Genomic DNA, 16,593 nt, shown 5'->3' with positions numbered 1-16,593 from the left:
GGGGACAGCAGGCACACACACTGTTCCATATAAACCTGCAGTCACCAGGCGGGCAGCTCAGTGGTACCAGGTTATAGCTGCCATCCTTGTGCTGTGGACCCTGCCTGCTGCACCATGTCTGTCATTCCAAACCTCATGCTCTTGACACTTTCCCTTGTTGTTGGGGACTTCTTTTACTCAGTGGACGGCTGCACGTGTGCCCCCAGCCACCCCCAGGATGCCTTCTGCAACTCCGACATAGGTGAGTGCCATACATTTATTACTGCTGATACCTGGGGATGGATGAATGGAGTCTAAGGAGCCAAATCAAGCTCAATGCCAGGTTGATACCAGTAGGGCACTTCTTTTTTTTTTTTTAGGACTCAATGGGACTGTTTCAAATTGGGGCGTCACTTTCATACGGTATATATGTAATGCATAGCTTAGAAGTTTGTGAAGTTTTTACGTAACTTTTCCCCGTTTTCTGTGCGGTTGAATGTCAGCTAGTGTTCTCTGTTATCAGCCACTTCAGACTAGGGGCAGATCTGAGTGTAAAAAGTTCCAAAAAAACCTCCCTGTCCCCCATGATCACTACTAGAAGTCACATATCTCCAGAGCGTGGCAGGTATCAGCCGTTCCTCTTATAATACTCCTGCATTATTATAAGCTGCTGGTATCAGGGACAGTGGCCCTTTAATAGCATATAGTAGGATGCCATGGAAGAGAGATGCTTCACCCGCTGCCTGGGGTATGGCGACTCTGTGTGGGTGTTTGGGAACTTGTCTCCAGACTCCAGCACCCTTGCACTGGGGCGTATTCTTTATATCATCCAAGTATAGCAGAGCTCAGTTTGTCATCTCTGAGGCTGTAGTGTAATAATGTAGCGGCTTTACCGACAACACACCTCACAAATTCAACTCTGCTGCGTTTGTCAAGTTCGACCCGCCTCCATCCTACAAAGTCAGATTTCCTCCGTTTGATAAAGTCACCTTTACTGCAAACTTAACAGCGCGCCATCTGACAAACTCAACTCAGCTATGAAGTATTTTGGCAATATACTGGAAGTGGGGATAATTCCGGTTTGCGCACCTTAGTAGCAGGCCTAGCTGGAGAACTACAGGTCCCAGCACGTCTTGCAGTCTGCACGCCACCAAAGGGAGCTCCACAGGTTACCTATGGATCTCTATGATAACTTTTTGTCAGTTTGGTAAAGCTGGAGCTGCCGCCAAGCTGTCCCAGACCCCTGAATGGCCATAGCCGTCATCACCTGTGTAAATCCAGGACATCCCGCAACAAAAACTCCAAGTGCACCCCATCATTTGTCTGTGGTGCCATGCAGGGCAGGAGCGAAGGGTTAATGAAAGAAGTTTCCTTCCACCCTGCTCTGTAATCACACAGCACTTCCTCAAGGCTTTGCCTGTGGTTTCTTCAAAAACCTCTATTAACGCCAAGTGCTGGGTGTACAGCAGAAGCGAGACTGTGATGTCATCAGCCTCAGGCGCTGCAGGGCGTGCTATCGCTTTAAGGGGCTCACTCTTACATGCCCCTTTCTCTCTTTTTAATAGGGGGTAGAATTCTTCAGTCACTTATGGACGGGGATGGATGCCCACCGATATTGATGGGCACTGTGATTTACCAGCATGTGGTGACAAGTCGGGTTTTATACTGAGGGTTCTCCTACTAGTACCTGAGAGGAGGTTCTGAGAAGCGTACCTGCAAACTGAGGGCTGGACCCCTCTAAGGACTGCATGCCAACCAACGGGATGTTCTCCTTAAGGCCACCTGCACATGTTGGGGAATACGTGCGGATTCCCGTGTGGGAAAAACCGTAGTGTGGTAAAGTACCAGCAAAATGTATGAGATTACACAAATCTCACGTACACTTTGCAGATTATTTCTGCGCAGAAATTAACCTGCCGCATGGATTTCCAAATCCGCGGCAAGTCAATTACAGTTGCGGTTTTAGCTGTAGATTTCGACCTTTGCCAATGAAGGGTGAGATTTGCGGCAAAAACCACATCAAATCTGCACCAAAAAGACTTTGGTGCGGATATGTTGTAGAAACGCACAGAAATCGCCATGGAAACTCGTGCGGATCTTATGTGCGTTCACCTGTTTAAGGGTACCTGCACATGGTGCGGATTAGGTACGTTTTTTTACATGCAGATTTTCATGTGGAAAAACCACAGCGTAAGGCCTCATGCACACGACCATTCCGTTTTTTGCAGTCCGCAAATTGTGGATCCGAAAAACACGGAAGCCGCCTGTGTGCCTTCCGCAATTTGCGAAACGGAACAGGCGGCCCATTGTAGAAATGCCTATTCTTGTCCGCAAAACGGACAAGAATAGGACATGTTATATTTTTTTTGCGGGGCCACGGAACGGAGCAATGGATGCGGACAGCACACGGAGTGCTGTCCGCATCTTTTGCGGCCCCATTGAAGTGAATGGGTCCGCACCTGAGCCACAAAAACTGCGGCTCGGATGCGGACCAGAACAACGGTCGTGTGCATGAGGCCTAATACAGGACCAGCAAAGTGTATGAGATTAGACAAACCTCATGTACACTTTGCTTTTTTCTTGTGTTGCGTTTTTTTGTGCAGATTTCACCCTTTTCAATGGAATGGTGAGATCTGCGGAAAATCTGCATCAGATCCGCACAAAATAAAACACATAAAAAATTTGCCAAAACTGCAATAAATCGTGTGGATTTATGTGTGGGGGTTTTTATGCACTTTTGGTGCAGATTTCTTGATCACAAATCTGCAGTGTGTGCAGGCATCCATCAGCGGAGGTGGTGTGTTCACAATGTCAAAGTCTGCCATGAATTCCACGGCAGAAACGGCCGTGGTTTTTCACTTTGAAATGCTGTAGTCCCACTCTGTTTAGCGCCACTGAATGGAGCTACACCGCGAGCAGACTGCTGCCGCGGTTCTGAAAACCGCACATAATAAATCCTCAGCCACATGAAAACAACGGGAGGTGGTTTCAGCACGTATACCGCGTGGTTTCGGCGCAGAATCTGAGCTGAAATCCATTACAAAAACTTGCTGTGTAAACATGTCCTTAGGGTATTTGCGGAATTTTAGCCACGTCGAAATTTCACCAAAAAAGTGCATTCTTTGTGCCGCCTCCCTTTCATTTCAGTGGGAGGCACCCTTGAAGATCGCAGCGTGACGGTGTAAAGCTGTGGCAGCGCTGAGGACAGACATGTCCCTTCTTAGCGCAGCCGCGACTTTAAGCTGCTGTTCCGTGATCCTCAGTGGTGCTTGAAATGAATGGTAGGCAGAAACCAGCAAGAAAACCACGTGGCTGCTGGCAAAATCAAATTGAGGGTGTCTACGCCAAAGTTCCACTGGAAAAAAAACCGCAGTGTGAACATCCTCTAAGAGTTCCTAAATGCAGCTTGGGCGGTCGCATAGAAAGCTTTGCAGGGTATTATCTCAGGGCCAGAGGCTCGTGCTGGACATGGGGGGCTATTCCACTTTGTACTGAAGTTCCTATAATAAACATTATTGGGGGGTCACATAGCAACCAATCACATTTCACCTTTTATTTTCCAAAGGCGTTGTGAAAAATGAAAGGTGGAAGCTGATTGGTTGCTATGGGCAACTAAGCCCGTTCTACTTTACACCAGTTTGATGAATGACCCCATATGTATGCAGAGTCATGGTCTCCCATTATGGAGTTGTAGTCATGAAGGCACATTTACTAAGACCGGCTTTTTACGCCGGTCTCAGTTTTCCGCTCTGCCGTTGATACGTCTAATTTATGATACGCCCCTGCCCTTGTCACGCCCAACTGGCGGACACAGCGCAAAACCGGCCGTGCGATAAAATATTGTTGCTCGGCCGGAGAGAAAAGGCGACTTGCGACTCTTTTTATGTCTAAAAAAGTCACAAGGCCCCTTGATAAATAACCCCCATCGTCTTCCACAGTCATACTATGCCCTATGCGTTGTATTCTAAGTTCAGATGGCAGATGGTGCCTGGTCTCAGCTTCCAGCATTTTGGCTTCATCTATTTTTGGTAGTCTGTTGACCTCCATTCTGAGAGATGTTCACATTGCAGTCGCGTAGGAGAATGCAGCGCAGGTCACAGCTTCATGGATGATTTCAAACCATCTGTCAGTATAGGGGTCAACTCTGATCACTGTTTTATAAATTATGTATAGATTTCATAAAGATATTAAATCTATTACATTCTAGTACCGATCCCGAATTACAGCCTGAATATACTCCAGAGCTGCATTCACAATTCAGTTGCTGGCTTTTGTGGTCACACACACCTCTCAAAGCTTAGGTGAGTGATGACTATACAGTGCTTGGCGTGAGGCTTCATGCACATGGCCGCATCTGTTTTTCTGTCCACAAGCAACGTATCCGTAAAATACAGATACCTTCCTTGTGCATTCCACGAATAGAAAGGGCTATTTCTGTCCACAATACGGACCAGAATAGGACTTGCTCTATAGCTTTTGGAAAGGCCACGCGGATCCTCCGAAAAATGCGGATGTGTGCATGACCCCATAGAAATGATTGCGTCAGTGGGCTAGCCGCAGAAACTGAGGATAGCACAAGGATGAAAAATATGGTTGTGTCCATGAAGCCTTTGGGTACCTGCACACAGATGCGGGTAAACGTATTTCCGTGTGGATTTATGTGCGACCAACAGGTCCCTCTAGTCAAAAGTGGCCACTAGACCCTCAGGGAGTAGCGCTCACTTCCCTTCCCTCACAATACAGATCTATTACAATAGTTATTGGTTTTTGTCTAAACCAAGTGAATAGTGCCATATTCCTAAGGCCTCATGCACACGCCTATTGTTTTGGTCCGCATCCGAGCCGCCATTTTGGCGGCTCGGATGCGGACCCATTCACTTCAATTGGGCCGCAAAAGATGCGGACAGCACTCCATTCCGTGGCCCCTCTAAAAAAAAATATAACCTGTCCTATTCTTGTCCAGGCTTTGCGGAACGCACACGGACGCCATCCGTGTTTTGCGGATCCGCGATTTGCGGACCGCAAAACACACCACGGTCGTGTGCATGAGGCCTAAGACCTCTTACACACGAGCGTATTTTGTTTCCGTGTCCATTCCGTTTTGTTTTTTTTTGCGGATAGGATGCAGACCCATTCATTTCAATGGGTCCGCAAAAAATGCAGATCCGCATCCGTATGTCTGTTCCGTAACCTCGCCCAAAAAATATAACCTGTCCTATTCCTGTCCGTTTTAGGCATTATTACAATGGATCCACCAAAAAAACGGATGGCATACGTTTTATTTTTTTGCGGATCCGCAATTTGCGGACCGCAAAACACATACAGTCGTGTGCATATAGCCTAAATCTTGGCATTTTAGGAGCAAGTACCTACAGTTTGTATCTCTAGTCATCCGGACAGGTACATGACGAAGGGGTTAAACAACATTATGGATTCATTATAAATACTCGGCAAACAGCTGAGGTTTATACTGTGAACAGATGGACGGGGCGACAGGTGCTTGGTCATCTATGGTGGCCCTGGACACTATATTACTGCACTGCATTTAGGAAGGGGTGTTCAGTAAGACTGTAGCAGACTGGTGGCCTGTGACCAGTGCCTCCCCCGTTGTGAAACTACAACTCTCAGCAGGCTCTAATAACGGCTTGTCAGGAAGTGTAGTTTCACAACCGCTGGAGAGCGACAGGTTGAGTGTGTTGGGCTCCTTTAAGACTTTCTGCGAGCCCTGGTCTCCTCTGCTGAGGGTGTGTCCCATGGAAAGTTCAGGAATGAGAGAGAACGAGAAATAGTGGGGCGAGAGAGGGCGAGAAAGTCATAAAGGGGAAAGTGTGACTAGAAAAGCAGAGGTGAGAAAGTGATGGAAGTGTGAGGGTGATATTTCATAGTAGAGTATTTTGAGGCATTGTGCATATTTTAAGGCAGTTTTTGCTGTGTTTTTTTTAGGCTCAAGATGTTACATGGAAGTCTATGGGAATTTTCTGCAGCACAAGCATGCATGTTTTATTTTTTTTTTCCGTGGGGTTTTTTGACACGAGTTTTTGTTTCGGTCAATATCTTTTTTTCTAGGGTTGAGCGAATCGACTTCACATGTTTCATCCGAAGTTGATTCGCTCATCCCTACTTCTTTCAGTGCTCTGGGTATGGTCTTTTTCCCCTCAATCTTTGGCAAATGAATGTGTTGCTTTTTACAGGCTGTTTGGATAGTTTTTATTTTTTTATAGTATTTTTGTATACTGCTGTACAGAGGAAGTTACAGGGGAGTACAAACTTTCCTACATAAAAATGCAAGGCATGCAAAAAACTTCAATAAAAACGCCTGTGCGCAAACACAATGGGGGCCATTTATTAACATCCTTCCGTTTTTGGCAAGATGACTTTTTGCAACTTCTTAAACACCTGTGGGAGAATATTGTATCGCATGGGAGTTTTTATGCCTTCCTCGCTGGCAAATTGACCAACATTTATGCCTGGAAACAGGGAGTGGAGAAGTTTTTTTTTATTCCAGGCGAATGGCCTGCCGGAGGTGCATCTAATTTATGACAAACCTCATCATAAATGATGCGCATCCTCAGGCAGCGCAGGGAGGAATCAAAGACAGGTATAAAACACAAGTCTTTGTTAATGACCCCTAGTATTTGGCCAAAAATGCCACATAAACATAACAAAAAAAAAAAGTGCTCCAAAAAATGCTGCACAAGGTGGAAAAAGAGCACACAAAAGACTTTGGGGGAGATTTCTCAAACTGATGTAAAGGAAAGCTGACTTAATTGCCCAAAGCAACCAATCCGATTCCACCTTTCATTTTCAAGAGGAGCTCTGAAAAATGAAAGGTGGAATCTGATTGGTTGCTATGGGCAATTAAGACAGTTTTACTTTACACCAGTTTGATAAATCTACCCCTTTGTATGGCAGCAACCTAAAAGAGGAGCTGGAGTGGGGGAAAGTGGGAATAACCTAACATGCAGAGAGGTGATAAAGGGGTAATAGAAAAAAACTAGGTTAGCAAGGCCTCATGCACACGACCGTTGTTTGGGTCCGCATCCGAGCCGCCGTTTTGGCGGCTCGGATGCGGACCGATTAATTTCAATGGGGCCGCAAAAGATGCGGACAGCACTCTGTGTGCTGTCCGCATCCGTGGCTCCGTTCCGCGGCCTCGATAAAGAAAATATAACATGTCCTATTCTTGTCGGCGCTTTGCGGACAAGAATATGCATTTATATTGCCGGCGGCCGTTCCGTTCCACAAATTGCGGAAGGCAACACGGGCGCCTTCCGTTTTTTGCGGATCCGCGGATCGCAAAAAACGGCACGGTCGTGTGCATGAGGCTTAATAGAGAGAGGGAGGAAAGAAATATGGCAAATGGATGAGTGAGGGAAGTAAAAGGGTGATAGGGTCGTGGAAAGAAAGTAATGGGATGACAAGGAGGGAAGGGAAAAGTAATGAGGATCATCTCATATTGGAGAGGACAAGCTGATGAGACTAATGGGTGACAGTAGGAAAGGGGCGATAGGGTAAAGGCTCATTCACACGACCGTGGTTTTGTTCCACATTCGGGCTGCATTTTTTGCGGCTCGGGTGCGGACCCATTGACTTCAATAGGGCCGCAAAAGATGCGGATAGCACTCCGTGTGCTGTCCGCATCCGTTGCTCCATTCCGTGGCCCCCCTAAAAATTATGAGTCATGTCCTACTCTTGTCCGTTTTTTCTATAAAGGGCCGTCCGTTCCATTCCGCAAATTGCGGAAGGCACAAATGGTGGAGTAAATTTTTCTAACCTTTACCCCTGTATATATATTCCTCCATAGTCTGTGTAGTGCCCCCTTTCCTGCTCCTCTGTCTTTCAGCAGTGAGATCGGAGTAATTCTCACCAATCAGGACATGGGGGCCGCAGGGACACGGTGACAGCACACCTGCCTGCTGGCGCAGCATTAGGAAGTTAAGTGGTAAGATGTCTTTTTAAAACCAAGGAGGAAATGAAATCGCGTAGATGGCCGACCGGAGTTCTCACATATATAATTGGTCTGGCAGCTGATGTAATGATTAAAGAAAATCTGTCATGGCAGAAAGACTCCGCTGCATGTGAAATTCAATCTGCCCGGGTCCTTGCAGGATTTCCTGACTTTTTTTTTTTTCTGTGATACCAAACAGTTGAGCCACATTTTATGTGAATTACACAAAAAATAGGAGTAAAAGTCATGCACTCTATGTGGGCACTATGCACTACTTTTTGGGACGCTGTAGCGCATGAGAGGCTGGTACTCAATGACCACACTGGTGACTATGGATTTGGAATCTGGGTGAACTAATAATAAGAACCAGAAATGGTAAGTAGTGTGGAAAGATGGGCAAGTAGTTTCAAGGGGGTGTGCGGTTGGGCTTCACCCCATTTCATGCCACACATATCCAAAAAGTTGCTTGATGGGGTCTGATTGCTGAAATCTGTATACCCGTGGTAATCAATGGACATCCATGAGTGTCCTTGTGCTGAGAGCTTGGCTGAAGGTGGCTGGTGGACTTGGGGTAAAGAGGTCATCCTAAAGAAGTTGTCAGAACTTGAGAATTTTATGAACTGTAGTGTTCACCAAGTTGTCATAACTTTTTCATTTGTTTTTGGGAGCGGGGGTCCGTAACAACCCTCCGGCAAAGAAAGTCTTATGCTGCTTGTTTATGTAAGACTCCAGTCAGAATTGTGACTGAAGAACAGACTGGAACTATTTTTTCTCCTGACATTGCAGGGTTCCCGCAGGTTCTCTAACAAAACTCACTAACACACAAACTCCCAGAACAAAACCTCAGTTGTTGCCATCACAACAAGCTCCATAAAAGAACCCCACCACCACCCACCCGCTGCAAAAAAAGACATTCAACAAAACAATGGCTTCCAAAGTGAATGTGTGAGCCGGACTCTTAGCAAAGGGGGGGCAAACAGAAGGACCCTGAAGTATTATCTATATAAGTCCATGAAAGGAAAGGGGATACTTGGAACTGAGGAGACTGGGTTACAGAACTGCAGCAACAAATGCCCTTCTTAGCCAATCAGACAGAGGTCATATGATACTTCCCAGGAAGAGTCAAGAGTCTTGCTTGTACAGGTGGCCATACACAATACATAGGAGTAGCTTGATAGTCGAACAAGCGTTGCACAAATGACTGGTGAACAATCACTACGTTGACTTAGCCTTGCACTTTTTAGTCCATGTTGTCCATTACAATCATTCAAACTGGTCATACATGTTCAACAAAGCCAGACTAAGGACAAATGAGCTTTCTGGAAATGTCCTTTCAAGGACGATTGTTAGTGGACTACTGCCCTGTCCCATACTGCACAATGACATTCACAAAATTGCCAAGTTTGACCAAGCATGCATGTGTACTGAATGGAGTGGAGGAAGGGACATCCGCTCTAAAGACATTTCTGTCTCACAAAAGTGGTTGTCACTCTTCATTCTAAGCTGAATACACACTGCTCAAAAAAATAAAGGGAACACAAAAAAAACACATCCTAGATCTGAATTAATTAAATATTCTTCTGAAATACTTTGTTCTTTACATAGTTGAATGTGCTGACAACCAAATCACACAAAAAAAAAAAAATGGAAATCAAATTTTTTAACCCATGGAGGTCTGGATTTGGAGTCACCCTCAAAATTAAAGTGGAAAAACACACTACAGGCTGATCCAACTTTGATGTAATGTCCTTAAAACAAGTCAAAATGAGGCTCAGCAGTGTGTGTGGCCTCCACATGCCTGTATGACCTCCCTACAACGCCTGTGCATGCTCCTGATGAGGTGGCGGACGGTCTCCTGAGGGATCTCCTCCCAGACCTGGACTAAAGCATCTGCCAACTCCTGGACAGTCTGTGGTGCAACGTGACGTTGGTGGATAGAGCGAGACGTGATGTCCCAGATGTGCTCAATTGGATTCAGGTCTGGGGAACGGGCAGGCCAGTCCATAGCATCAATGCCTTCGTCTTGCAGGAACTGCTGACACACTCCAGCCACATGAGGTCTAGCATTGTCTTGCATTAGGAGGAACCCAGGGCCAACCGCACCAGCATATGGTCTCACAAGGGGTCTGAGGCTCTCATCTCGGTACCTAATGGCAGTCAGGCTACCTCTGGCGAGCACATGGAGGGCCAAAGAAATGCCACCCCACACCATTACTGACCCAATGCCAAACCGGTCATGCTGGAGGATGTTGCAGGCAGCAGAACGTTCTCCACGGCGTCTCCAGACTCTGTCACGTCTGTCACATGTGCTCAGTGTGAACCTGCTTTCATCTGTGAAGAGCACAGGGCGCCAGTGGCGAATTTGCCAATCTTGGTGTTTTCTGGCAAATGCCAAACATCCTGCACGGTGTTGGGCTGTAAGAACAACCCCCACCTGTGGACGTCGGACCCTCATGGAGTCTGTTTCTGACCGTTTGAGCAGACACATGCACATTTGTGGCCTGCTGGAGGTCATTTTGCAGGGCTCTGGCAGTGCTCCTCCTGTTCCTCCTTGCACAAAGGCGGAGGTAGCAGTCCTGCTGCTGGGTTGTTGCCCTCCTACGGCCTCCTCCACTTCTCCTGATGTACTGGCCTGTCTCCTGGTAGCGCCTCCATGCTCTGGACACTACGCTGACAGACACAGCAAACCTTCTTGCCACAGCTCGCATTGATGTGCCATCCTGGATAAGCTGCACTACCTGAGCCACTTGTGTGGGTTGTAGACTCCGTCTCATGCTACCACTAGAGTGAAAGCACCGCCAGCATTCAAAAGTGACCAAAACATCAGCTGCAGAACCACTCCTTTATTGGGGGTGTCTTGCTAATTGCCTATAATTTCCACCTGTTGTCTATCCCATTTGCACAACAGCATGTGAAATTGATTGTCACTCAGTGTTGCTTCCTAAGTGGACAGTTTGATTTCCACAGAAGTGTGATTGACTTGGAGTTACATTGTGTTGTTTAAGTGTTCCCTTTATTTTTTTGAGCAGTGTAGTTGCTGCAGTATTACCAACCACATTAATACTCCCCCCCCCCCCCCCCCCCCCCCTCCTATGGGCAAGAATAGGAACAAATGCCAAAATTTGTATACTCTCAAATACTGAGTGCCAACTTTTCGGGTATGTAGTCTAATTTTGTTCTAGGCACAATATTTCTCTAGAAGTATCATTGCCGAGGGCAAGGATATTGCTTTGTGATGAAACTCACGAGTAGCGGCAGCAGCTGGCTCTTCACTACATTGGTTCTGCCTCAACTAATGGCAAGGTGAGGACGAAACCCTTTATTCCAACAATTGCATCTCACACCAAGACCAAAGCTAGCCAATCGAGAGGTCTTCTAAAGACCTGCTGTTGTAGCTATATCTGTTCCAATAGGATAGCCTTTACAGCTGCTCCATTCAGTAGTTCAGAAAAAGTGTGATGGTCACCCAGCTCTCCTGGATTAGTGAATGGCCACATTTGGTTGAATGAGGTCCTTTAGTACAACAGAAAGCGAATTACTACAAAGGACAGGATCTTGTTCTGGGAAAACAAGCGCATACACAAAATCTTCCACGTATACTGCACAGAGGTCCATTATTTTCTGAAGGGGGTATACCAAATTTGGACATTTTATGGCCTGTCCACGAGTTATGCCCTTAGTGCCTGAAAAGTGTGGTCCCACCTCTGTGGGAATGGGGTTCCCCAAATCTCAACCTGCCTCAGGTTGTCCTACTATTCCGTTAGCCATCCACAGGGACATCATGAGAAGCTCCAAGGCTTCAGAACTTCAAGCAAAATGCTCCTCATATCTCAGCATTCTGGAGTGTGACAGTGGGATACTGGGACTAGCAGCGCCCTTCAGTGTTTAGTTATTGAGAGGAGTAATCCTTTAAATTCCACATCTCTGGTACACCATAGAGTATCCATTAGAGTCAAGATAATACAAGTTTTCTTAGCTGTGTTGAACATGCTATGTAGAATGGGAGGAGGGTGACTATTCTGTAGCATGATGTATGCGCGTGTGACCTCAGGAAGTAGGTGAATGGCACAAGTGCAATTGTTCACCTCCTGGAACGCCCTTTACTCCAGCTTTATGGGCAGTGCGGGAGTCATTAATCATTTGGAGGGGTTATAATACATAAGACCACCAATGCATATGTCAACCCACAGGGTCCACCCAGATCTCTACACAAAGGCAGCATGACTTTATCAGATGTACATGTTTCTTCTTTGAAAAGGAACTGACCCTGAAGGCCTAAAATAAACCAAACACTAGGTGGAGAGTCTTGATGTAGTATGCTGCCACAGGGGTTGTCTGCCACCCAGCTGTCCCTGGCACCTAAACTGCAGATTTGATGGCTTAATGGTAGATCTGCTGCTCAGGGTCCTGGGAAGGCGAAGTGACAACTCTTGTGAGACCTGTAACAGTGACTACAGTATATTGGATATCAATGTGAATGACCAATATTGGGGAGAGAGAAGTTATAATCCCTCATTAGCACTAAACCTTGAGTCTTGCGGAAAGTAGGGGAGCCCCTGTAGTCGGAGATTGGGAGTTGAATATTCTTTAAGATGTAGTCAGCTACAAGAAATGGGGATAACAATATGGGGTCAATGATACCTTCAAGGAGCTGGATAAGTTTCTAGCCTACTGTATTTTATTATCATTATTGATATAAAAAGTGGATTCACTGAGTTAGTTTGTATTATACTCCAGAGCTGCACTCACTATTCTGCTGTGCAAGCTCTGTGCTGACATTGAACAAGCAGGGAATGATTAGATATTTCAGACCTGTCCCGGCAGAATTGTGCATGCAGCTCTGGAGTATAATAAAGGCTGTAAATCAGGATCAGTACACAGTGGCATAGACTATAAAAAAAAATCTCAGGCTCTTGACTGTAGATTGCAAGCTCTAAGAACAATATCCTGAAGTGTGCATGGGTAGAGTGTACTTTTTGTAAAAGTCATTTTAAAGAATGAATATAATGGTGTTTCCAGGTTCAATAAACTGTCTTGTCTTTGGCACCGAAAAAGAATAAAATGTTAAGAGTCCAGGAATGTAGAGAGTCTTAATGTCTTTAGTGAGGAATGTGGAATACCAGCGTCGTGAGTCAGCTCGCAATCTACTTACAGCAGGAATTCTGTCCCCAGGGGAGTCTTAAAGTGGCTTGTCACTGGTAGCTGTGTACTTAACCTTCGCTAAGGGTCACTTTAAGGCCTCCTGTATACCTTGCACCCTAAGGTTCTCCTCAGCCCAAGTTCAAGTGTCTATCATTAACCCTATGACCGAACAGTCAATGTGAGTCGCATCAATTTCTGCCTGTGGTCAAAAAAACAAGACTTCATGGAGCTCTGCGCTTAAAGAAGGAAGCCTAGTCTATAGGATATGCTCTAATGGGGCAGGAATATAAAGAAGCTAAAGGGGCAATTGCACCTCTTTAAACATCCTCCAGAGTGGGTATTCACAACATTACTGCATGGCACAAACTATTGTATTATTTGGGCGCTCTATGGCACTATTTTGAGGTCTCCATATGGCCAATGTTAAGTGAGCACAATGTGGCTGTAATTTGTGGGCAATGAATGGCACTACTATTTACTGGTAAATACTGTATTCTCTATCATGTGCTTACTGTATGGAGCGGTTATGAGAGTACACTATGTCAGTATTATTTGGGCACAGTATTGGAGTATTTTTTTGGGGCACTGGTATGTGTTCACTTTTGCGTTGCCATTGTGCAATTGTAGCAAACTTTCCGTAGTGTTTTTGTTTTTTTTTTAGATGTGAAAATGAATGCTCCTATTCACTGACAGCAAAGAGAGCTCTTAAAGTTGCATGACTTTTCATCATACACATACAAATAGCAAACCCTATATCTGTCAGCTATTCCGCGATATCAACGACTGGCTATCGAGTAGCTTATATGCCAAATACTGCTTCCTGACAACTCCCCAGGGGGACCCATGTGAATGCGCTCCTCCTCTCTTTGAAAACCACCTGCACTCAGCGATATCCTCTATGACTGCCGTTGTCCGAGCCTGGATCCCATCAGCCTCAGGAAGTGTGTGAAAACCTTAGAAGAAGCTTTCCCGAAAAGTCAGCATTTTAATTAGCGACACTGGACATACAAATAAAGAGCTGCATGTTCTGTGCTCATGGGGGAGAGGTGTTACTTCGGGGGCTCCCCTTGGAGCACTTACATGGGAGTATTAGAATGCTATTTCTTCCTGCTATTTGTATGCCTCTTGTGTGATTTCTATACCATCTGTCAATCGTTCCTCATACGTCTTCCGCTTCAGCTGTACAGGGCGTGATTCTTACCAGAGGAAGACATATATCAGCACTTGGAAGCAATTGTCTGCATGGAGGAAACGGGGCGTCCATCTTATTCTCACATTCACGCAGATGTGATCCAGACATATGCACGGTTTTTGTCCCAATTTTTCCATTTTTATTTTGCTTGGGTTATTATTATTATTATTACTACATATAGTGATGTTTCACACCCTGTACACTGTGGTGGTTATGTATGATGTTGAAACGCGTTGTATGCCTGAACTGACATACCGACCAAAAAATATCTACACAATTGTCTGCACACTTTTTGCAGCAGTCAATTTTTGTTGCCCTTTTTTTTACACAAAGTTTTGCCTGCTGCTAAGGACTGTCTTTACAGTCTACATTTTTCCTCCAAATTATCCTCTTCTATTCAGGCATTTTCCAGTTCTATCTTTATCTAAGAAAGCTGGGTGACAACCAATATGGCCCCTACTGCAGCTCCCACAGGACTTGTCACCCAGCTTTTCCAAAATACGGATTTGACACTTCCATTATTCCCATATTATATTAAATAATAAGGCAGATTTGCTGTTCAGGATTCTTGAAATCCCTCATGAAACCTGGACCCTTAGGTGCCTGTGACACCTGTCATGCGGCCAAATATGGCTGTGTAGCAATGCAGCTACTAGGGGTCATATATGAACACTTTTACACCAGTATTTGGCGTAAAAAAAGAACTTGCAGGACCCTGCTTTTACGTTGTCCTCGCCACTTGGGAGTGCAGGGAGTGAATGAGCCTTCATCTCCGGCGAATTTACTATCCTTTAAAGAAGAATTAAAATCACTCCATTTAGGGGCTGGAGTAGTTTCCACTCCAGGCGCACAGACTGCCGGAGGTGCGCCTAATTTATGACCAGTCGCACGCCTCATCATAAATTAGGCAAATCCTCTGGCAGTGAAAAAGCCAGTCTTTGTAAATGACCCCCATTGTACTGAATGGGAACGGTCTCCTCCTGCTCATAGATTTCTGTTAGTTTAGCTAATGAAGCTGCATGAAGACAATGGAGGCATGATCGATCTGGTTTAATAAGTAAATGGTGAAAGTCCAGACCTCACACAGACATTTGTCACCCGCCTCAGCTATACAAAGCGGGGGAGAAAGAGGGAGGCAGCTGCCAATGGCAACCAGTCAGATCATTTCTTTCATTTTTAAATTAGCAATGGAAACATGTAAGCTGGATTCCGATTAGTTGCTATGGGCAACAGGTTAACTTTATGTCTGCCCCAGCGCCCACCAAGAGGAGAATAATGGGCTTCATCTGTCAACACTGCCTAACAGTAAGACTGTCAAAGTTGCCCATAGCAACCAATCAGAGCTCAGCTTTCATTTTTTAAGAGCCCTTTAGGAAATAAAAGCTGATCTCTGATTGGTTGCTATGGGCAACTAAGACAGTTTTACTGAAAGTTTTGATAAATGCGGCCTAATGTCTGAATACTATCTGTTCACATTAGAATCTTAATGGAGCCGTGAAAGCCGTGACGTTTCAGAATCCTAATGACTGACTTATCATTGACTTAGGCCGCGTCCGAGGAAAATCTGTGTTTTATCCGTTTAAGAATCAGTGTTTGGCTGTCCGAGAAAAATCTGTCTGTTTTATCTGTGAAGAATTTGGGTTTGGTCAGTTTTTTGCCCTCCGTATGTCATCTGTATTCCAGGGACACTGCTCAGCTAAAAAAAATTATTTCCACAGCATCTCCTATCAATGATCCGTGAAACGCTGACAGAACACAGATGGCAGCCATGTTCTGTTTCACTGACCCATAGGCTTCAATGGGCATGTTTGGTCTGCATCCCAGACCAAAGTAGTGCGTGTCTCCGTGATTTTTCCACGGATCCACTGATGTGTGAGCGAACACACAAAAATCAATGGGTACATGCGTTGTCCATGGAAAATGCAGATAGCACACGTCTGTTAGAAAACAGAATGTGAAGAAGGCACTATAATGGGTCAGTCAGGTGTCTGGTGTGCCTTTCTTGCCGTCGTCAAAATTGCCAGAACTGCTATTGGAAAGTGCTGATATTCATGTCGCATGACTACAGCATTTATGGCAGTAGAGAATTAGTCACTGTGGCCACGTAACCGCCCTATGACCAGGTCATGTGACTACAGTATGTCACATAGGTATGGTGTTATACTGGAGGTGTCCAGGGGGTAACGTGGGAACATTTTTAATAACAATACATTATTACTTATTTATACCGTATATCGTGTTTGTATATCTTATATATTCCTGTAAAAATAAAACCCCTTTTTTTTTATATTACATATATATATATATATATATATATATATATATATATAGT

General features: G+C 45.2%; 2 protein-coding genes across 4 annotated transcripts in view; one reads left to right on the top strand and one right to left on the bottom strand.

The window, feature by feature from the left end:
• Positions 1–16,593, bottom strand: part of SYN3 (synapsin III) — a 337,312-nt gene that overhangs the window by 107,678 nt on the left and 213,041 nt on the right. The gene's annotated exons all lie outside the window — the stretch shown is intronic.
• Positions 30–16,593, top strand: part of TIMP3 (TIMP metallopeptidase inhibitor 3) — a 36,252-nt gene continuing 19,688 nt past the window's right edge. The window contains exon 1 of the mRNA XM_040438106.1: positions 30–241. Coding sequence (XP_040294040.1) covers positions 115–241 — 127 coding nt within the window. The 5' untranslated portion in view covers positions 30–114. The remainder of the gene's footprint in view (positions 242–16,593) is intronic.

The sequence above is a fragment of the Bufo bufo genome, chromosome 1 (genome assembly GCF_905171765.1).
Source record: "Bufo bufo chromosome 1, aBufBuf1.1, whole genome shotgun sequence".
NCBI lineage: Eukaryota > Metazoa > Chordata > Amphibia > Anura > Bufonidae > Bufo > Bufo bufo.
The sequence above is the reverse complement of the archived record's forward strand: the minus strand, read 5'-3'. Positions and strand labels throughout refer to the sequence as shown.